We start from the raw sequence: 22,354 nt of genomic DNA, 5'->3' as shown, positions 1-22,354 counted from the left end.
CCCTCGATAAATGCTAATCAAATGTGACCTTCTTGGCCTCAGAGAGGACAGGAAGGGGGAGAAGTAAAGTGGGAGGGTGATGTGGAGAAAAGAATGGGGTGGTTGCCACGTTTGGAGTTTTCTCATGTTCGCTCCCCATCGCGTCCACCTCTGCCGAGTGGGATGTGATGCAGGGACCTGAGTGCAGTGCAGCCAAGCTGCCAGCATTCCCAGCAGGGACTCATTCTCCCACCCTCCTTTGCCTAAGGACTGGGAGGGGGCGCTGGAATTAGGCTGCACACGCCAGCAGCATTTGTTCGCATTCCTGTCTGCTGCCGTTTTAGCGTCCGCGCCTGAAACCCTATGCTTGGGCAGAACGTGGAGGGATGACGCGTGGCCTCTGGTTGGCTGTTTTTCCAGTCTTGGGTTAGTGATGGCTCAGCGTCTGGGATGATGTCTTACACAGAGTAAGTGCTGAAATAGTTTTTGACTAAACAAATGAACAGTTGGATGGGTTAATGTCATTGCCACTCAGGATAAAGCTGGAATTATTCTCAAGAGGTGACAGATATTAAGGCCGATCAGAACAGGATTGGTTATTAGAACTGAGCTGTTGTCAGGAGCTGACAGGGCACGTGAAACAGCCTTGGGTCTGCCCAAGGGCAGGCTCCGTTCCATGGTCTGAGAGGTCCCAGGCCTGCCCTGGGAGGCAGGAAGCCCCACAGTCACCTCCTTTTCCGTCTCCTCTGGGGCGGAAGCCAGAGAGGGAAGATCCCACCCAGAAAACCTTTGTGTCCAACCTGCGTCACTTCCAGCTCTACCGTTTTAAAAAGTCACACACAACTAAGTGAATATTTAATGGAAAGTTTACAGTGTTGATCTCAGTGTTTCAGCCGTTCAAAAACAATAGGCTTCTCTGCTGATTATAGTGAACTAGGAATACAGGAAAGATTGGAGGATAAGAATAAAAATCTCCCCAAATTTCATAACCAAGAAGTAATCACTGTTGAGGTTTGGGTGTATTTTCTTTCTAGGTATAGTCCTGAGTTATCTCATTGTTCTCATAATACCAGGTCATAAGTGCTTACCCGTGAAATTAAAAAGTTAGCCATAGATATAAAAGCGTCAGAGAAGTTCTGAAACAGAGCCCCTGATGCTATGTTTCAAGTTCTGCAGGAAAGATGAGGCCCCCAGGCTTTTTGCTGGATGGCACTCAAGCGTGAGCAGCAGACAGGGCACTGCGCGGTCAGAGAACTTGGTGATGGGGCTTCCCTTACCCCTTTGCCCACCTCCTGGTGCCACAAGGCTTAGGTGAGGTCCCAGGCTAGAAAGCCTTGAGCCCCCCAAGAGGAGGGCCTGGTTTCTGTTTTGGAGGGAGAGCAGGTCTTCACCAACACTTGAAGATGGATGGAGAAGGGTGTGTGTGTGTGTGTGTGTGTGTGTGTGTGTGTGTGTGTGTCCTTTTCCACTAGCAGGTCTTCACCAACACTTGAAGATGGATGGAGATGGGGTGTGTGTGTGTGTGTGTGTGTGTGTGTGTGTGTCTGTCTGTCTGTCTGTCTCTCTCTCTCTCTCTCTCTCTCTCTCCTTTTCCACCCTGTAATCTGTTTGGTGATCCTCCTGGAGACTCCAGTCTCCTCTCTGGGGAGCCTTGATCTGTGGACCTTGTACCTGCGGGGCGTAGGTGGTCGCAGGATGGCTGTCCTCTACCCCCACCAAGGGAGTGGAGTGAGACCTCTCCACTCTGGAAGTTACTGCATCTGTTACCCTGAAAGATTTTCAGATCAGATGGCCTCCCCACCCTGGAGGACATGTGTGGAGTTTGGTACCTTTGTTTTTTTCCTGCTCCAGCCCCTGTGGAAGCCTGCATGCACCCAGGGAGGCCCTGTCCTGCTGGCAGGTGGCTGAGAACCTCCACTCTGCTGGCGGTGCTGTCCCCGACAGCCCTCTGGGTCATCATTTACAGGAAAGCTCCAAAGAAAAAATAACTAACCCCATGGCTGCTGTTGCTGTAGCCACTGGCAGAGGCTTCTGGTCTCCACCTCTAGCACCTGTGTTTTTTATTCCATCTAGAATGAACAGGGAATCTGAATTCCATCGGTAATCATTTTGATAGCTGTTGGGGGAGGGATGTTTATGAGGATATTAATATTAATTAATACTAACATACTAATTGATAGTAATATTACTAATCCTCACTGGAATTGATGTAGGGCTTTGCAGTTTGCGAATTACATCTTATATACATTGTTTCGGTTAATCTTCTCAACAGCCCTGGAACATTGGAATTATCCTGCGTTTTTTTGTAGATGGATAGACTGAGACTCAGAAGGAGGACTTTGCCTAAGATGTGGTAGAAGGAAGCACCCAGGTTTTTGATTTCGAAACCTGCGCCTTCGCTGCTTTGAGTGGCCCCGCAGGAGAGCTGTGCCCTCAGAGAGCCTGTAGTCCCATGGGGAGGTCCAGCAGATGGAACTGATGCTTAGTCTTAGAAAGTGCATAATAGATGATCAGGTCGAAGCTGTAGGGGCCCCAGGAGGCAGCAGTCTGCTCTGCCTGCGGTGGGCTGAGGAGCCAAGGCTCCCTGGGGGAAGGGAGGCTGAGCTGGGGGTGCTGATGGACAGTGGAGGTTGGCGAGGGGGAGGCGGGGAAGGCTTTCCAGGTAGTGGGACCACCTCGAGCACCCACAGAAGCATGAGACACGGGGATCAGAGGATCAGAGGCCACGCGAGCTCTCCTGGGGCATTTGAGGTCGCAGCCTCACCTCTAGGAGGGGGAAGTATTCTACATGAGTTTGTCCAGGAGTTTTGAACAAATAGGAGGTGTGAGAATCTAGGTTTACCAAAATAGTACATAATTTGCTTTACAAAGAAAGGTTGATGCACTGTGCATTGGTTAGAAAACGTTTAATAGCAACAGCCTCAGTGCGTTTAAGTATGACTTGATTGACAGGAGTTCCTGTCCCTCCCAGACTGTCGGAGAGGAGCCTGGGCTGGGGGACGGGAAGGCTGGCGACGGTGCTTCCTCTCCAGCACTGGCGTTGGTGTGCTGAGAGGTGTCTTCCACTCGGTGGGGGGCAGAAGACCATTTCTTTCATTCACACTTCTCAGTAGATGGGCTGGATTTGTGGAGGTGGGAGGAAGCCCCGCCCCCTGCTTGCTGCATTTGCCCAGCTGTCCTCACTCACAGGGAGGACACTAGGGATCCAGAGACCTGCCTCCATCCTCCGCCAGCCACCTGCTTGAAGAGTGAGGTTTAGGTAGCCATTACTGTCAGGCTCACATGTTACGTAACATGTGGACACAGCAGTGATTGTCGTGGTGCTTGAGTGTCTTGCCTGGCTGTGGTGTCCCTACAGCTTGTGCGGCGGAAGCGGCAGGAGGTGCTTATCACTCATATGGGATGGTCAGCCTGGAGGCACTTGACCCTCTTGGGCTCTCCACTCCCACCCCCTCCCCGCCAGGCCTGCTTCTAGTGCACACTCTGTGGCCCGCCTGCTCCTCCCCTGGGCCCTGGCACCTTTGCCCAGGGAGACCAATTATGGCTGGGTGTCATGGTGACTCCAGTCACTGTCCACTCTTCCTCCTGCCCTGGGACCAGGGCGTCAGAGCCCGTCTGTGCTGGGAAGGGCTGAGGGGCTGAGGCAGTCTGGCCCTTCTCTTACAGGTGAGGAAATGCAAGTTCACGGACCAGGGCACTGGGGAAGTTGGGGCTAATCGGGGTCCAGAACCATCTCCTGATGCAGCGCTCTGCTGAAAATGGGGCTTTTCTCTACTGTTTCTTTGTCTGGGCACCCTTAAAACTACAGTGTGTCAGTATTTTTCCCAACAATTTGGCTTATTTCTTAGATGAGCAATTCAGATGTATCCTGTCTGTCCAGCAATGTTTGCAAAATTAGAGATGCTTGCACACTTTGGCCACAGCTGCACTTCCAGCAACTTGCCCCGCAGATGCACTAGTGTGTACACGGAAGGAGGTATCTGCAGGTTAGTCCCTGCTGCTTCATTTGTAATAGCAAAACATTAGAAGCAGCCTGACTGTTCGTCAGTAGGGGGCCAGGGACAAATTATGGTCCCTCTGAGCTGTGGAATACTGTGCAGCCATAAAAAATATGAGGGAGACTCCACGCATGGATGTGGAGTGGTCACCCAGATGGATTGCTGTGAAAGAAGCGGGCGCAGGGCCGTGTGCCTGCTGTGCCCCACTCTGTGTAGAAGTACAGGAAAATCACGTGAGCATTTGCTCGTGTGTGTACACAGGGCCTCTGGGGAGTCACAAGAAGTTGGTGGTTGTGGGGCCTCTGGGACGGGCTGGTGCTGGGACATTCACTGCAGACCCTTCATTCCTTTGGAGTGCCGAATCATGTGGACATAGGGCTGTTTTCAGAAAAATTAAATAAAGTGAAATAAGAACCAGAAGAAGTGTATCCCCACCTCTAGTCCAGCGCAGGAAGATCAAGACTCTGGCCACCCGCTCAAGACCCTCCAGCTTCACTCAGGCCCCTGACCACTGTCCGAGCGGAAATATGTGCTTGGGTCTCTCAAAGGGGCTGGGTGTGAGGGTTGGGGTGTTTCTTGGTAAATCCGACCCCCAGCCCCAGCCCTGGAGAGATGTAGGCGCTCCCCCACGGCCCCTCCAAAACACTGCTCTTGGCGGACTTGTCATCTTAAATCCCTTCTCTGATATGCTCACTTTCTGACCTCTGAAACCTTCAGGGGCTTACCTCCTGACACAAAGATAAAGTCCCTGTCCCAGGCCCTCTTTTTGAGGCCTCTTCTTGAGCCACTCTTGACTAGTCACTCTTGCCTCCATGATGTCCCACCTGCAGGCCTTTGCTCACGCCGTCCCCTCTGCCTGCCTGCCTGCCTTTCCCTCCCTGGTGGTCTCTGTATGCCCAAGTCCTATCTGCCTTTCAAGACCCAGCTCAGTTTCCGGCCCTGCCGGCCCTCTGACCTCCCCTACTTCTTTATCTGTTCCTCTTGGCTGGCACTTAAGGCTTTTTACATTGTGTCCTAGGTGTCTGATCCCCCACCCGGGCTGCCGACTCCTTTAGGGCAAAATCCGTGTCATGCACACAGCCCCTGGATTGTTAGCTGTTTGCTGAGTGGGTGAATGGTGGGGCTGGAAGCTGGAGGGGGCAGGGCCTGTTTGACATCTGTGAACCCCAGTGCCTGGCACAGGCAGGCCCCGCCTCGCAGCAGGACAACAGCAGCCTCGTGCCTGAGTGTCTGTGTGCATTCTTTCCTTGCATCCTCTCGAGGACCCCTGAGCTCAGCTGCTGTGATGCCCCCTTACAGATGAAGAGGCCAGGCAGACATCGCGTCCAGGCCGCACAAAGAGAGGTAGGACTGGAACACAGGTCTGGCTGCCTCCAAAACTGCATTTAATCAGATGATTCTGTCACTTCCTCCAAATCCCGATAATACTGATACCCTTGGCCCACTCTCATTACCTGTCCCACTGACCACAGACAGCCTGTTTTTTGTTTTTGAGGAAGATTAGCCCTGAGCTAACTGCTGCCAATCCTCCTCTTTTTGCTGAGGAAGACTGGCCCTGAGCTAACATCCATGCCCATCTTCCTCTACTTTATATCTGGGACGCCTGCCACAGCGTGGCCTGCCAAGCGGTGCCATGTCCGTACCCGGGATCCGAACCGGTGAAACCCTGGCCGCCGAAGCAGAACGTGCACACTTAATCGCTGCACACCCGGCCGGCCCCAGGTATTATTTGAGCTTACTTTCTTCCCTACTCCACTATAAGTGCTTAAAGGGTTAGTCTTGTCTGAGATACTCTGTAGACTTAGCACATAGAAGGGGCTCAAAGGTATATCTTTATACTTTTAAACTTTTTAAGGAGTTTAACTTACGACAGCAAAGTACACTAGTCTTAGATGTGCCACACAATGGGTTTTACTTCTGTAAGTATCCATATAAACCACTCTCCAGATCAAGCTGCAGAACATTCCTGGGACCCCAGGGGGCTCCCCAGGGCCTCCTCCCTGAGTGACCACTACTCACACCTCATCACTGTTGACTGGTTTTGACCTTCCCGTAAATGGAATCATGCAGAAAATACTCAGTGAATTGGCCCATGTGTGTACAGAGGTCCTTGCTCTCTGTCACTGCTGCCTAGGAGTCCGCTGTTTGAATAGATCACTGTTTATCCATTCTCCTGAGGATGGGCGTGTGGGTTGTGGCTAGCCTTTTGCTGTGATAACAGGGCTGCTATGAAATGCCTTGTTTTTGTCTGTGGGACACCTGCAATCGTTGGGGTACACCTGGGGTGGAAGGCTGGCTCAGCCCACTCATTATTTGCGCGAATGAAATTCGGGTTGGGATTTCTCCCTGAGGTCACCGTGGCTGCAGCCGGGCTTCTTGCTGCAGGGGTCCCAGGGCTCAGGCGGGTTAGACAGCCTGCTCCCACGGGGCAGGGGACTGTTGAGCTTCAGGATGCTGCATCTGAAGGGGACCTGTGTGCTCAGTGCTGGGTGGGGTTTAGCTGGCTGGAAAGGGTCACATTTGGAGGGACACAAAATCCAGCTAAAGAGGCTGAGCTTGGCCCCTTGGTTCTTAGTTTGGGAGAAAACTGAGATGATCAAGATTTGGCTTAGTATGTATTAATAAATTAAAAGGCTTAATGACAAGGCTGAATTAAGCAAGGCCTCTCTGAAGGATTTGGATTACTTTGTTGTTCCCTTTTATTTCTGCCCCTGCCCCCACAAGTGCAGGACAGACACACGATGGGATAACTTTTCTTTCCTGGTTGAGATTTGTGGGAACTAGGCCCCAGGAGAAGGGGAGCGATGTGGAGCCGCTAGCTGGCCTTGCTTGTCTGTGTTGATTGAGGGGAGTGGGACAGAGAGGGGACCATGGCCCTCGGGAGGGCATGTGATCCTTTTTCCAAAGGCTCGCGGGGCAGAACTGCCCAGACTCTGGCTGCTCTTCCCTCTAATCCCTCTGGAGGAGGCCCGGGCTGTGGGTTCCTGACCTCCTCTGATGTGGGTCAGTCTCCCCCACAAAGGCAGCCAACCAGAAGTTCACCGAGGCAAACGCCCCAGGAGCAGGAGGACTCTTGTCATCCCCAGGCAGCTGAAGTGGGAGCAGAGTGGCATTTCAGATCAACAGTGCCCAAGTCAAATTCCACCTGGCGAGCTACATTGAGATGGGAGTTTCTCCATATATATTTTAAAAACGTTTTTTTTTAAAATGTATTTAACAAAAATCCCTCCCAGGCTGCATTAGTATTCTGGAGGCGTGCGTGCAAATGGAATGCCAGCTTAGCTCGGCCTGCGGGTATGTGGCAACTGCCCGAGTGAGCACTTCATGGCTGCAGCTCAAAAGGGTTTGGATCTGAAACTAATGAATGAAAATATGACTTCAGAAGGTTTAAAAAAGAGCAAACAACCAGAGACAGGACTGGCCAGGTCTCAGAGTGTGCTGGTAATGTGAATTCCCAGCCTGAAGGATGAAATGAGGGTGAAATAGGAGAGTGGTCACGATAGATAACATTATCTAGTGCTAGGCCGTGTTCTGAGGGTTTTCCTCTGTTAACTGTATTCCTCGCAGCGCGCTCTCAGGGAGGTGTGGCTGCAACCCTGCTCATATGCCTGCTGAGGGGGCAGGCTCCCATCTCGCGGTCCCACTCCCCTTCAACCAACACAGACAAGGAAGCTGAAGCAAGGCGAGGTGATGGAACTTGCCCATGGATACACGGCTAGTAAGTGGCAGGGCTGGAAGCCAAGTCTAGGTGGTCTGACTCAGAGCCCACCACTGTCTAGCAATACGGCAAGGGCACTGTGTGGAGCCTTTTACCAGGGGACTGTGGACAAACTCCTTAGCCCTCCCGGCCTCTGTTTCCTCATCTGCAAACTGGGAGTGTTAATTTCCTGCTGCTGCTGTCACAAATTGCCGGAAATGTAGTGACTTAAAATGCAAATTTATCATCTTACAGTTTTGAGGTCAGAAATCCAAAGGGTATTTCACTGGGCTAAGGTGTTGGCAGGGCTGTGTTCCTTCTAGAGGCTCTAGGGGAGTCTGTTTCCTTGCCTTCTGCAGCTTCTAGAGGTTACTTGCATTCTTTGGCTCATGGCCCTTTCCTCCATCTTCAAAGCCAGCAGCGTGGCGTCTTCAGATCTCTCCGCTTCCATCACACTGCCGTCTGGGCACTCTTACTCTCCTGCCTCCCTCTTCTGCGGACCCTTCTGGTTATGTCTGGCTGACACAGATAATCTGGGCAATCTCTTTATCTCAAGATCCTTAATTTAAATCATCCCTGCGAAGTCCGTTTTGCCAGGTAAGGTAAAATATTCACAGATTTAGGGATTCAGGATGTGGACATCCCTGGGAGGTCTTCAGCCTTCTAATAGGAAATCTGGGGATGGCAGTAAAAGTGGGGTATCCCCCAAACATGAAGTAAAAATGACTCTGAGAATAAAATCTAGGCGAGACAGTGAGATGCTTGCTGAAATACTTAAATTCCAAGGCAGGTGGCTGAGTTTAGTGACTACACAAAGTTTTGTAGCTTTTCTGGATGGGTATCTTCAGAGGGTAGTCAGCCAGAAGACATCTTCCCTCGAGAAGGATGCGGGTGGAGGCTGTATGAGGGAAGCGAGCATTTGCGTCACTTGAGTTGTCTAGGGCTTGGTGTGGTTCATCAGGCCTTGCCAGTGCCTGGTTTGAATTTACTCAACACCCCCCCACTTCCTCATACTCTGATGCTGTGCTCTCAAGCGCCCTTCTGGCTACTGGTCTGGCTCCCGGGGCCCCTGCTCGGAAGTGGAGAGAACAGTCATAAACTGGCACTCCTCCTTTTTCTTGTGAGTTGGGTTTGCCTGACCATGATCCCTGGAAGCTTGGCTTTCTGGAGCCATGAGGTGAGCTCCATCCAGCCCTGTGGCTTGGTGGCCCAGCAGGGCTCTGCATCCTGGTGCTCCCCAGGGGCCTGTTACCCCTGCCTGGATGCTCTGATTGCAACAAGAGCCCTTCACATGGCTGTCAGGAGGGCTTTGTCAACTGTAGAGTGCCACGGGTGGTCTGTCAGGCCACACTGCCCACTCCCACAACCCCCATCTTTAACAGCAGACTGGTCTGCATCTGGCACACCCTGTCTGGGTACACCTCGGCCGAGTGTCTGTCAACATACTGTCTCCATGCCTGTGTCCATGCTGTTTCCTCTGTCCCCAAAGCAATCATTCAGCAACTACTTTTTCAGCATGGTACACAGTCCTTGTCCTCATGGAGCCCTGCTCACAGGTGTTAAGGGAACAAATCTAATCATAATTATGGTAAATGCTGCAGAAGACCAGGGAAGATGTGCCATGTACAAACTGTAACAGGTCATGGAAGGTGATAACTGTCAAGGCAGGTGGGCATAAAGATCTTTTGCGGGGGGCCAAGAGAATGTTCCATTCCCCAGGGTTAGTGTGGTGGAGATGGAGGGTGCTGCAGTCTTAGAGTTGGAAGGACCTGCAAAGGGCAGACATTCATTCGGTCGTTCCCTTATCCAGCCAGAGCATACCTTGTGCTACCTACGCCCAGGCTCTGAGATGGGTTGTGGGGGTCAGAGTTGCATGTAAGACATGACCTCTGACCTCCAGAGGGTTGCAGTCTAGTTGGGAAGAAGACAGGCAAGAGTAAACTACCCTCTGTATGTTCCTCCTGCCCCAGGGGACTTCTCGCCCTGTTTGATTGGGAGCTTCCTTATTCTAGAGGCACCCAGAACATTGCTAGATTGTTCCAGTTGATAAAAACATCTCTATCTTGGCAGACTCTCGCCTTCGTGTTGCTCCCATCAGGTGAACCGGGTTGTGTCCTGATGGAGCACATAGAACAAGTCCTTTTGCCCTCCTTGGTGTGGCCTCTCCACGTCGGAAGATGTACGTGAGACAGTGTGACTCAGCCTCCATCCTCTCCCCTCACCCAGCCCATCCCTCCCTCCAGCCAAACATCCAGGCCCTTCAGTTGAGCTCTGGAAAGTGTCAGTGGTGGGGAGGGGACTAAGTGACAGTGTGTAGCAGGTGGCATTAATGCCAGGCATTCAGTCAGTGGATTGATTGATTCTTCTCTTCTGAATCCCTACTCTGTCTGGCCCTGTGCTAGACCTGGAGATAGATGACTCAGGTGTGGGGAGACAGGAACGCTGTCAGAACCGACCTTTAATACTGTGGCTGAGCATACTGCCCCACAGTGGGGCAGGAGTGGGCTGGCCCTTGGGTGAGGCTGTGATGTTTAGGATGATGTGAGGAGTTGCCATTCACCATGGGGACCAGGGCACAGGGCAGGGTGCATTGGCACAGAGCTGGGGGCTACACGTGCAGGGACCAGTGTTGCCTGCACTCGGGGAGGAGGCAGGAAGGGAGGCTGGGACCCAGCTGCCAAGGGCCCTGGGCTCTCTGCAGAGGAGTTAGGACCACCTCCCGCCGTCAGATCCTGACATGTTCTCAGAGGATTTCAGGTCAGGAGGAGGGACGTGGTCACATTTGAAAATAAGGGAAAAAATAAGCCACACTTGATTCCTGATTCCTGCTGCTCAAGAGGACAGTGCAGGCCCATGTCCCTTCTCCACCTTCCTGGAATCCAGAACACTTGAAATCCCAAAGGTTCCTCCTAAGTCTGCAGCAAACTAATTTTGTGGCAAAAATCTGACCTGAATTGATGTGAGACTAATTATGGTCTTTAAAAATATCTCAAGTTTCTCTATGGAAATAATATGTGTTTGGTTTGAGGTACTGCCCAGACCCCTCTGGGGGTGTCAGCATACACACACCATATACAGCACCATAACCCTTTCTAAAATCTTGAAAACTCTGAATTCCTAAACTCATTTGGCCCAAGGACCCTGGCTACAGCATGGTGCAGCCAGGAAACAAATTCAGAGACATCCAGTCACCTGCCCAGTTGCAGCTGGGTGGTGGCTCCAAGATTGCGGCTCAGTTTCCCTGACTCAGAGCCTAAGACAAAGTAGGCTGTGGCCTGGCCTCTTGCAGTGTGCAGGGCAGTGTGCAAATGAGGACACAGGTGTGAGGCCACCGGGAGAGAGGCTGGACCGAGTCTTGACTGCTTTCTGTCTGACTCAGCCCGGGACGGAGGGAGCCAGCTGGACGACACAGGTGTAAGGACAGAGAGGCAGAGGAGCTGGGGAGAAGAGGGGAGCGTGTCAGGGCCTGGCTTTCCCCCTGCTTGCAGCCCCGCTCTTCGGCTTTCCTTACTCACACATACCTATCAGTAAAAACCTTTTGGGGCACGCACCCCAATATATGGGTGTCGATGTAGTTACTATATACGTATGTCACTTCACTGTTATACTACCTACATCCTAGAACCTACACCAAAATTAGAAATCACAAGATGAACTAAAGATGTAATAATTAAAAAAAAATTTTTATTTTCTCGGTGGTACAAAAACCTTCTGGCTTTGTATGCTTGATTATTTTTGGAAATTGTGCGTTTACGCTCTGGGAGAGAGCAGTTGGAAGGTCTGGCTTGACATTCAGTTTGTTTAGCTGCTTGGTCTTAATGGCTGTTCTGCCGGGGACATGTAGCTGCACACAGGAAACGCATCACTGGCTTGCTTTCTAAATCAGGTTACTCGTTTTCCCGTCCCATCCACTGAGTATGTGGAGGATTTGTGGAAATTTGGCTAGTACATTTCCATCCTCCCTGCTGCCAATCAGATGTTTTTGTAAACTAAATGGAAGGTATTTTATTTTAAAGTTCTTAACACATGAGTCCAAAATCCACTCGCTTTGGAAATTTTTAAACAGATTAGAAAATTCTGTTACGTAGGTTTTTAAGAGTTCAGAAATGAGAGTTTTTGTAAGTTACAGACTTACATTGTTTTCGGTAACAAAATCCTGCGACAGTAGAAAGATTTCCCCAATGTCCTTGCCCAGAACGCTGTGCCCTAGCCTGGCTTTCTTTCAAGGAGCAGCTCCTTTCTCACTGTTGGGATGACGTGCCTTTCTCATCGGGGGACATATTCAACACGTTTAAGGACGTTTTGAAAACGTCACTGGGAAGCATATCTGACAGCCAGTGGTCATAGAAAAAAGTGGGCAAATTTGCAACAGTTTTTTTTTGTAAAAGAAAAATGTGATGAACTCAGTTGTTAGGTTTGACAGGTTGTTTTGATTGCTTTTCTGCAAGATAACCAGTCAGTGTCTGATAGGATTTCCTGCGTCATTGCCCATCTCATTACAAATTTTGTGGAAAATTCTGCTGTTCTACTGTCTAAAGCTTGTTATTGTGGAAAATTTCAAACACACAGAAGTAGAGCAAATAGTATAATGAGTTTCTACCCATCAGTCACTCAGCTTCAACAGTTAGCAATGTCTTGCAATCTTGTCGCATCTTTCTCTCTCCCCCTTTTACACAGTAAATCCCAGACATCGTGTTATTTTTCACCCTTAAATAGTTCAGGATGAGGGACCAGCCCGGTGGCGCAGCGGTTAAGTTCGCACGTTCCGCTTCTCGGCGGCCTGGGGTTTGCCAGTTCGGATCCCGGTGCGGACATGGCACCGCTTGGCACGCCATGCTGTGGTAGGCTTCCCACATATAAAGTAGAGGAAGATGGGCATGGATGTTAGCTCAGGGCCAGGCTTCCTCAGCAAAAAAGAGGAGGACTGGCAGTAGTTAGCTCAGGGCTAATCTTCCTCAAAAAAAAAAAAAAGTTCAGGATGCATCTCTACTTGATGACGACTTTGTGTGTGTGTGTGTGTGTGTGTGTGTGTGTGTGTGTGAGGAAGCTTCACGCTAATCTAACATCTGTGCCAGTCTTCCTCTATTTTGTATGTGGGATGCCCCCACAGCGTGGCTGAGGAGTAGAGTAGGTCTGCACCCTCGATCCAAACCTGCAAACCCAAGCTGCCGAAGTGGAGTGCATGGAACTTTAACCACTTGGCCACAGGGCCGGCCTCTGATATGGACTTTTTAAAAACATTTTTGGCTACAACTAAAGACCCACAACTAAAATATACAACTATGTACTAGGGGGATTTGGGGAGAAAAAGCAGAAATACAAAAACCAAAACAAACATTTTTGTTTTGAAATAATTAGAGGTGCAGGAAGTTGCAAAAATAGTACATAGAATGCCATGCGCTGTTCATCCCCCAGTGGTGACGTCTTACGTCACTTAAACCAGGAGTGGGCATTAGCACAGTGCCGTTAACCAGACTGCAGGCCTGATTCACTTCTCACTGTCTATACGTGTGTGGTTCTGTGCGATTTTGTCACCCGTAGACCGGCGTAGCTACCACCACTCAAGATCCACAGTGTCTCAGCACCTGGAGGGAACTCCCTGTGCTGCCCTCTTTGTGTTTGCGCACACGTGTTCCTTGTCCTCTGCCAACCACTCATCTGTTCTGCATCTTTATCGATTTGTCATTTTGAGAATGTTGTGTAAATGGAGCCAGACAGTATGTGACCTTTTGGGTTTAGCTATTTTCACTAAACACACGTCCTCGAGCGCCATCCACATTGCTGCCTGTATCAGTAGTCTGTTCCTTTTTGTGCTGAGTGGTATCCCGTGGTCTGGGTGCACAGGGTTTAACCTTTCATCTGTTGAAGGACATCTGGATTGTTTCCAGGTTTTGGCGATTACAAATACAGCTGCTGTGAACATTCATGTGTAGGTTTTTGTGTGAACGTAAGTTTTCATTTCTCTAGAATAAATGTCTAAGAGTGATTACTGGGTTGCATGGTGAGTGCATGTTAGTTTTATAAGAAACTTCCAGTTTTCCAGAGTGGCTCTACCATTTTATATTCCCACCAGCAATGTGTGTGATGTCCAGCTTCTCCGCCTCCTTGCCACCCTTTGATGTTGTCAGCAGTTTGTATTTATGAGTGTGTGGTGATATCTCTTTGGCTTTCGTTTGTGTTTCTCTGGTGGAATGATGTTGAGCATCTTTTCATGTGCTTATTGGCCCTGAATCCTTCTTGAGTAAAATGTCTGTTCATGTCTTTTGCCCATTTTCTAATTGGATTGTTTGTTCTTTTACTGTTGAGCTTTGAGCATTCTTGCTATGTTCTAGAAGGTAGTTAATCAGATATGTGGCTTGCAAATATTTCCTGCCACTATGTGGCTTGTCTTTTCATCTTGACAGAGTCACAGCACAACTGTTTCTCCTTTTTGTGCAGTCCAGTTTATCGGTTTTTCTTTCATGGGTCGTGCTTTTGGCGTCAGGTCTAAGGAGGCTTCGCCTAGGCCTGGGTTTCAAAGATTTCTCCTGTGTCTTCTACAGATTTTAGAGTCTTACATTTTACTCTTAAATCCATGATCCATTTTGAATTAATTTTTGTATGTGGTATAAGGGTTCTGGTTAAGGTCCATCTTTTTCCCTCTGGGTGTCCAGTTGTCCCAGCACTATTTATTGAAAACATTATTCTTCCTCCATTGGTAAGGACTTTTATTTTTACATTTTCTCTTATTCTATAACAGCCCCTCAACTGCCTTTGATTTTAAGCCACTAATTTGTTGGGGAAGCCAGGTCATTTGTCCTACGGACTGTCACCTGTTTGGTGACTTCAAAGCTGAGGCTTGCTTATGCCTCTTAAAGACTCTGCCCCAAAGTCCCTGCCACTTTGGAGCCTTCTCTGACCCTCTCCCCGGCCTTGGCGAAGGCAGTTGATGCTGCCTCTGGGCTCCCTTAGTGCTGGGCACTCACCTCTCAGTGGGGTAAGGCCTCCAGGCTACCCCTGTCCCGTAGAGCAGGCACGTAGAGGAGCTGTGAGCGCCTCGATGCCGAGGCTGTGTCTTCCAGTGTCCAGCACAGCGTCTGGAAGCTTCAGGACATCTTTGTTGGAAAGATGACTCCAGCATCTCTCCTCAGGGCCCTCTGCCATGGAGTTTAACGTTCAGTCAGTGAAGAAAATAATGGGGAGCTGCCAGAGCCTCTGGGGTCTGAGCCTCCTCTGTGCATCCCCCCGGCCTCGGGGTGTGTGGATTGTATTGAAAAAGGGGAGCCATGGAGGCCCTTCCCTGGGCCCCTTTCCCTGGGGAGCAAAGGGGCTGCACCAGCCCATGTTACCCCTGCCTCTCCGGGGTCCCGGGGCTGTGCCGGGCCAACATCTTGCTGGTTTGTGGGACCTGAGCAGGCAAGGTATCCTTCCCAGGCAGGTGCCTTCCCTGAGTGTGAGAGGGCGGGACCCCGTGGCCAGCCGCCCGCCCCCACCACACTGAAGGTGTGCGGGGTCTAGCGTTGTGTGCTCCCTTGGGTCCTGGGAGTGGGGCGAGTCCCAGAGACAGCCTTCGAGGAGCCGCCACCGCCTGCCTCTCCTGGGTGCCAGGGACCATGCGTCTGTTAGTCAGGACATTGCCTCGAGTATTTTCACGGGATATTATGAAAACCTCGAATCATTTGGTGCTACCCAGGCGGCCATAAAACCAAAATCTGCGTCACTTTCCTCACGTCTGAGATGTAGAAGATGCTACTTACTTCAAAGTTGCTGTGAGGAAACACATGAGCTAGTGTTGGGGAAAATGGGTTGTGGACCGTGAGGGCTGCCTGAGAGTACAGCGAATGGTTGGTAAGTCACAGGGCGCCGGTGCGGAAACATGGCGCATGGGTCCGGCTGCAGAAGCATCCCAGCATCGTGGCCTCCCCTCCTTGCAAGGAGAGTCCCAAGCCTGTGGTAGTGCTTGTGTCCTGCTTGGAGCCTCTGGAGCAGGAGGGACAGCTCATCCAAGGCCCCCAGTTGGTAGGCGATGGGGAGACAATGTGTTTATAGGACCTGGGCTTCAGTCTTGGCTCTGATTTTGGGGCAAGTCACCCACCCTCTCTGAGTGGATTTCTTCTTGTGAACTAAATGACCTGTGTGAGGAATGTACGAGAACTCTGAGTGTTGAGTGTCACTCTGGGGCTCACAGGGGCGCTAGAGTCTGAGTGAGCTCAGCCCCGGGAAGAAGCTGGGCCTGGAGCCTTCTCCCAGGCTCCACTTGCTGAAGAGACAGGCTGGCAGGTGTCCCCTCCCTGTGGGCAGGATCAGAGCTCAGTGCTTGCCCCTTGCCACTGGGGAGTCCACACAGGGGCCTCTCAGTATTGCCTTTAGTCGAGAACAGAATGTCCTTTGACACTCCTCACCCTTGCTCAGAAGGGGAAGAATTAGGAGTATTTGCACTTCCTCTCGTACCGCCCCCCCCCCCAATTCCCTGTGTTTATTCATTTAATTTGGGATGATAGACAAAGATGATGATCTACAACCCAGATCTTCTGTTTTAAGAAATATTTCTGGCCCTGTTTTTCAATTTTGCAACCATACTTACAGGAGCTATTCTTAGACTTGTCACTGTGTCTCTTTTTCAAAGCTTGCCACCAGGCTTTATATAGACACCTTCTCCATTTTTGAGATTCTTTATATAGATGCCTTCTCCACTTTCGAGTTTTTAATCTAGATTCATCTCTTGGTCGATGTGTTAGAGATCGCTTATTTTTACAGGAAAATAAGAATGTAAAGGGCTCTCCTGGGGTAAAAACTTAGAGCTAAGAGCAGACGTGGTGCAGGTGAGGGCAGAGGATGCCGGAGACGTTGGAGAGGGGCCAGGGCAAAGCCAGGAAGCGTGGGGAGACAGTGGGTGAAGAACTTTTTCGTCTGGGGTCAGGCTGCGGGCCCGGGGGCAACCCGGGAAGGCCCAGGGAGACCGCCCATTGGTCGGTATGTTCTGGCCGAGAGTATCAGCCAAGACTTGGAAGGGACTGTGAGAGGTCGTCTGGGCTGACCTCGGGGTTCCAGCTGAGATGGTCAGGTTTAGGGGCTTGGCCATTTTCTGGGTTCAGCAGCAGAGACTCTCTAGGGCCCGGCAAGTCTGTGCGGGGCCCAAGGTTGGCCGTGGTGGAGCTGGGGCTCGAGTTCTGGCCAGGCCCTTTCCAGGGTCCACATTCCCCACGTTACCTCATTTGCTCAGCGGTTAGATGTTCCTCTGGTCGCTTTGCAGGCTCGTCTTCCAGGCCTCTGCTGCAGGGAGACTCGGTGACCCCAGGATGGTGTTGACCAGCTTGTCAACAGATGGCAGCACTGAAAGGGATGCCCGTCAAGGCCCTGGGGCTCAGATGCCCGTGGGTATAGGAGCGGCCAGCCTCCCGGGAGTGGCTTTGCCCTTTGAAAGCGGTTCCAGCCTCCAGCCTGGCACTGGTCCCTGTTTGTAAACTTGCAAGAACCCTAATGACAGCTCTTCTTGGGTGGCCTCTGGGTTACTTTTCAATGAAATTGTTAATTTGTTACCACAGGTACTGAAATTGTGGGGCCGACATGGGAGTCCAGCTAGGGTATCTGGGCGGGACCCTGGAATGCTGTCCTGTGTCCTGCCTGCTCCCATCTTTGCTTTCCCACCCGGAATCTTCCTTTATGCCAATTTCCTCAACTCTCTTTTCTGCTGCTCTGTGAAATACCTCAAATTCTTTTGGAAATATAGAGTGAAAATCAACAGATAATAAAGTAGATGTTATAAATCGTCTTGGTGCTGGGGATTCAGAGATGGAAATGTAGTCTTGCCTCAAAGAGTGACAGTCTTGGGAGGAGAACATAGAAGCAAATGACAGACCCTCTTTTTACCTGTAACAACAGAGGTGTGTAAAACAGATAGAAGTGTCTGATTGGGGCTGGCCCCGTGGCCTAGTGGTTAAGTTTGGCATGCTCCACTTCGGTGGCTGGGTTCATGGGTTTGGATCCTGAGTGAGGACCTACACCACTTGTCAGCCATGCTGTGGCAATGACCCACGTGTAAAACAGAGGAAGATTGGCATACATGTTAGCTCAGGATCATCTTTTTCAGCAAAAAAGAAAAAAAGGAATGTCTGATCGGAGAGCGTGCTCGGGGCAGGCTCTTAGGAAGAGTGGTACCTGCGCTGAATTAAAAAATGAGCAGTTTGAAGGTGCACAGAGTGGGGTAGGACCACAGAGTCTCCAGAACAGCACAGCTGGATGGTGAGGAATGGGCGTCAGCCGTTAGGGGAATTGGAGAGAAATAGCAAAGGAAGGCACACGCCCTCAGGAGATGACCTCCTTGCTGGACTGGGAAGTGTGAAGATGTACAGATCCAGCAGGTGTTCACTGAGCACCTGCGGTGTGCCCAGCACAAGTGCCGGAGATCTAGTCGTGAGCAGAACAGTGCCCCTGCCCTCGGGGAGCTTGAGTCCAGTGAACGAGGCAGACAGTTAACAAATATATGAGTAAATGTAGTTTGTCACATGGAGGCAGATGGCAGTGAGTGCTCTGGAGAAAGAAAGCAAAGAGGTCAGCAGTGCCTGGGGTGGGGGAGGCATTGCCACGTTTGAGCAGGTGGTCAGGGCAGAGACCTAAAGGTAGTGCAGGAGCAAGCTGTGTGTCTGGGCAGAGAGACAGCTAGTGAAAAGGCCCTGTGGCAGGAGCAGGCTTGGTACGTTCAGGGAGCAGGAGGAGGCCAGTGTGGCCGGAGTGGTGGATTGAGGTGGGATTGTGGGAGATGAGAGAGCCATGGAGAGTCCATTGGGCAGTCTTGTGGGCCATTTTAAGGACAGCAGCTTATACTGCAAAGAAGGCAACAGCTACTGGAGAGTTTTGAGCAGAGGAGGGGCCTGGTCTGGCTAATGTCTTGGAACGGCTCACATGGCTTTTGTGTGGGGCTTGGACAGCAGGGGCAAAAGCAGAAGCAGAGAGACTGGTCAGGAGCCTGTTCCATTAATCCAGGGGAGACACGCTGGGGGCTGGGACCAGCCTGATGGCTCAGGCCAGAGTGACCTGTGGTCAGAGTCTGGTTGTATTTTGAAGGTGGATGTAGAGACCTGGGTGATTCTTTCCAGCACTCTCCCTCACCCTGGAAGGAGGCTAACATTGTGATTTCCTCTCTCGTAGGCCAACTCGTCACTTACTCCAAGGGTCTGCAGCCCCCTGCCGCTGGGCACGATGACGGTGAGGGGGGCCGGACTGGCCCCAGATCCAGCCTCGCCCACAACTGTGGCAGCCTCACCCAGCGTCTCTGCGATTCCCGAGGGCAGCCCCACAGCCATGGAGCAGCCTGTGTTCCTGATGACAACTGCCGCTCAGGCCATCTCTGGCTTCTTTGTTTGGACGGCCCTGCTCATCACCTGCCACCAGGTACCTGGCCAGTCAGGAGCCCCCAAGCCACAGAGCCCCTAAAGGCCCTCTAGAAGGATCCTGAGAGGTTTATAGGCCAACAAAGTATTAGTTAGGCTAGGCTAGGCCAGGCCAGGCTGCAGTAATAAACAAACCCCGAAACCTCAGTGGCCTCACCAGGCGGAAGCTGACTTCTTGCTCACGTCCCAGCCCAGTGCAGGTCAGGTTCCATTTTGTGGCTCCAGCATCTTTCAGCTTCAAGGCATTGTCATCTGACAAATGGGAGGAGGGACAAGTGGAGAAGGCACTCTGGACATTTAGCCATCTCAATCCAGAAATGACACTTGTCACTTCTTACCTTCCACGGCCAGAACTGGCCATGTGTCCAGCCTGAGCTGCAGGGGAGCCTGGGAACTGTTCAGGAGCATGTGGGTGTCAGTGACTGCTTCACAGATAAGAAAATGGAGACCCAGAGAGGGAAGAGGGCGGGGGAACTAGCCTGGTCACATACAGGTTGGTGGCAGAGCTCGGAGAGAAGTCAAGTCTCCTGTACTTGCCGTCCCAGAGGAGGCTGCTGTGGCTGAGACATGCCTTGGCTGCCCGAGGAAGGAGAAGTTTGCAGGTTGCCCAGCGAAGAGGGAAGGCTGAGCCCGTTTGTGTCCCGTCAGCTCCTCGCCTGCTGCCCTGGGATCCCCGTCCCTTCCAGAACCCGATTGCTTCCAAGGCATTTGGCTCTTAGCCGATGGAGAATGTTTGCTCTCTTCTTCCCGAGCCCGGGGCCAAATGTGAAGTCATGAGAGCTGGGACGAGAGACGCAGGCTGCTGGGCCTGAGGACCGGCTGCAGCCGTTCTTGGCATTCGTGTGTAGCTTTTATTTTTTCCCCTGCTTTCTAAAAACCACATGTCATTTTCCCAACTTGCCAGTGAGGCAGGCAGCGCTGCCTCTGTTTAACAGATGGGAAAAGGAGACACAGGAGGAGCACATCACTGCCGCCACTCAGCCAGGAAGCGCTTCCACCTTCCAGAGAAGCGAGAGTCCCGTCTGTCCCTCCCTCCATGCCAGACGTCAGTTAAGGGATGGGGCTGGGCAGGCGCCCACCTGGACGCCTGTGTTAACTCAGCTCCCCCGGGACCAGGTGTTTAGGAAGGACGGGGTCGGGGCACACACAGTGATTGAAGGCCTCCTCTGCACCATGTGCCCGAGGTTCCGAAACCTGGCTGTGCGTGCAGGTGCCCGGGGAGCTTGTTACAAATGTGGTTTCCCCACCTCGTCCTTAGCTCTGATGTGGACAGTCTTGGGTGTGGTCTCGTGGCCCCTGTGTCTGGGAGGCCAGCCTTGTGCCCCCCGTGCACCCTGCAAGCTCTCCACGCTCCTTGGTTTGGTGCTCACCACGGCCCTATGCTGGAAGCGTGCTGATTCATTTTACAGAGGACACTGAGGCTCAGGGTTGAGTAACTTGGTCACAGAACTAGTAAGTGGCAGAGTAGACAGCAAAGCTCGTTCCTGTCCCCTCAGCCGGGCCCCTCCTCCCGTGCTGCGGCGACAGTTGCGTCTCTGGCTGACGTGGCCTCTCTGCCCCCAGATCTACATGCACCTGCGCTGCTACAGCTGTCCCAACGAGCAGCGCTACATCGTGCGCATCCTCTTCATCGTGCCCATCTACGCCTTCGACTCCTGGCTCAGCCTCCTCTTCTTCACCAACGACCAGTACTACGTGTACTTCGGCACCGTGCGCGACTGCTACGAGGGTGAGGACACGTGCGGGGCAGGCCACGGGGGCTGCACGCCCCCCCGCCTGGCATCTGGGAGCTAGAAGCCCCTCTCCCCAGTTCCTCCTCGAGGCCCCCTCACTTCTTTACCCACTTCAGGGTCTCCATCCAGGCCCAAATCGACAGGTAACAGCACACGTGTAGCCCGAGTGTCACCTTGCGGGGGCCCTGTGCGATGTGCCTCCCAAACGGCTTTACAGACACCTGGAGGCAGGGAGCCTCTCCCTGGGGCTCGTTCCTCAGTTCCGGCATCTCTGATGGGGAGGGGGCAGCAAGGAAGTGGTCCATTTGTAGAGAGAACCACAGGTACAGATGAATCAGGGCTTTATCCTTAGGGCCGTGGTAAAGCGGTGGCAGGGCTGGGCCTCCATCCCCACGTTTGTTAATTCTGAGGGCTTTGTCCCGGGAGAAGCCATACTGTGCCACCCAAGAAGGCGACTCGCTCCGTTTCAGGGGCCTGTGTTCTCACGTGTGGTGTAGAAGCGTCGCCTGCTCCGGTGCTGAGCTCCAGGCACGGGCCGGGCCCTCTGCTGGGTGCTGGGCTGCAGAGGACGGCCAGCCCTCACCCCACCTGCCCTGCGGGAGTCTGTGCCACCTGAGCAGTCACCACGAGGAGACAGGAAAGCTCTCTCACGGGGCCCAGGAGCCCTGGCCTGGGAAGGTGCTGGACAGTTGTGCTGGAGACTGGCCACCACTAAGGAGAGGCCAGCAGCTGGAGAGGGGATTGCCCTGGGAGGCAAGGATGGGGACATATACAGCCTTGCAGGCCAAACAGAGAAATTTACATTTTCTTTTTCTATTGATGCATAAAAATATGACACGATTGGAAACAATAGGTTAGAAAAATCTCCATGTTGCGGGTGCATGAAGGAGGGAGAGGCCAGAGGCCCCAAGACAGGTCAGCGATGCCCGGGCCTGCACTGGAACAGGCCAGCAGGGGTGAGGAGGAGGGGTCCTTGAATTCACCTCTGACACCCACCCTCTTGTGGTTGTGCGTTTTCCAGTTTTCCTCCTCGTACCTCCACTGCCAGTTTCAGATAGAGTGACCACATGTGGGTTTTCTTATGCTGATGCCGGGCAATGCTGACCACGACTGCTTGTCTGCTCCCTTGACCCGGGAGGGCTTTGCCCCCGGCCCTGGGCTCCATGGATATTGGCGTGCAGCATACTTGTCGCCTAAGAAGCGGGAATCTCTCTTCCTGTCCTGCTTTGAACCCGTGCATCCTTGAGGGCTCCCAGGGCACAGGAAATGCCTTTGGACTTGGCGAGGAAACGCAGGCGCCTAACGGGAGCACGCTGCCCCAGCCGCAGGCCCGGCCTCCTTTCCGGCCAGGGCACCTCAGGCCTTTCCCCGGTGCCTGCAGAGCTCTTCCCCCGGCCAGCTCCTCCTCCTCCTCCATCTTGACTCCAGTGTCTCCTCAGGAAGGCTCCGCCTGTCGCTCTCACTCCAGCACCCTGTCTGTGTCCTCATGGCCTTACCGCGGTTTGCGGGTCAGTGCCCCCAGCGTGGACCTGGTCTGCTCTGTCTCCCTGAGTGGACTGTTAGCTGTGCGAGAGCAGG

General features: G+C 52.3%; 1 protein-coding gene across 6 annotated transcripts in view; it reads left to right on the top strand.

The window, feature by feature from the left end:
• The window catches only part of TMEM184B (transmembrane protein 184B), a 47,003-nt gene that overhangs the window by 4,602 nt on the left and 20,047 nt on the right, over nt 1-22,354 (top strand). For 4 of the 6 annotated variants that reach the window (XM_070253983.1, XM_023631429.2, XM_070253984.1 and 1 more), the window contains exons 2-3: nt 18,802-19,044; nt 20,607-20,772. In XM_070253983.1, the coding sequence (XP_070110084.1) occupies nt 18,853-19,044; nt 20,607-20,772 (358 nt within the window). In that variant the 5' untranslated portion in view covers nt 18,802-18,852. Of the gene's footprint in view, nt 1-4,995; nt 5,322-18,801; nt 19,045-20,606; nt 20,773-22,354 lie in introns of those variants that run through there. The other 2 variants (XM_001501382.7, XM_005606628.4) reach the window with 2 other exon arrangements.

The sequence above is a fragment of the Equus caballus genome, chromosome 28 (assembly GCF_041296265.1).
Source record: "Equus caballus isolate H_3958 breed thoroughbred chromosome 28, TB-T2T, whole genome shotgun sequence".
Classification (NCBI taxonomy): domain Eukaryota; kingdom Metazoa; phylum Chordata; class Mammalia; order Perissodactyla; family Equidae; genus Equus; species Equus caballus.
This window is presented reverse-complemented; position numbering and strand designations above follow the sequence as displayed.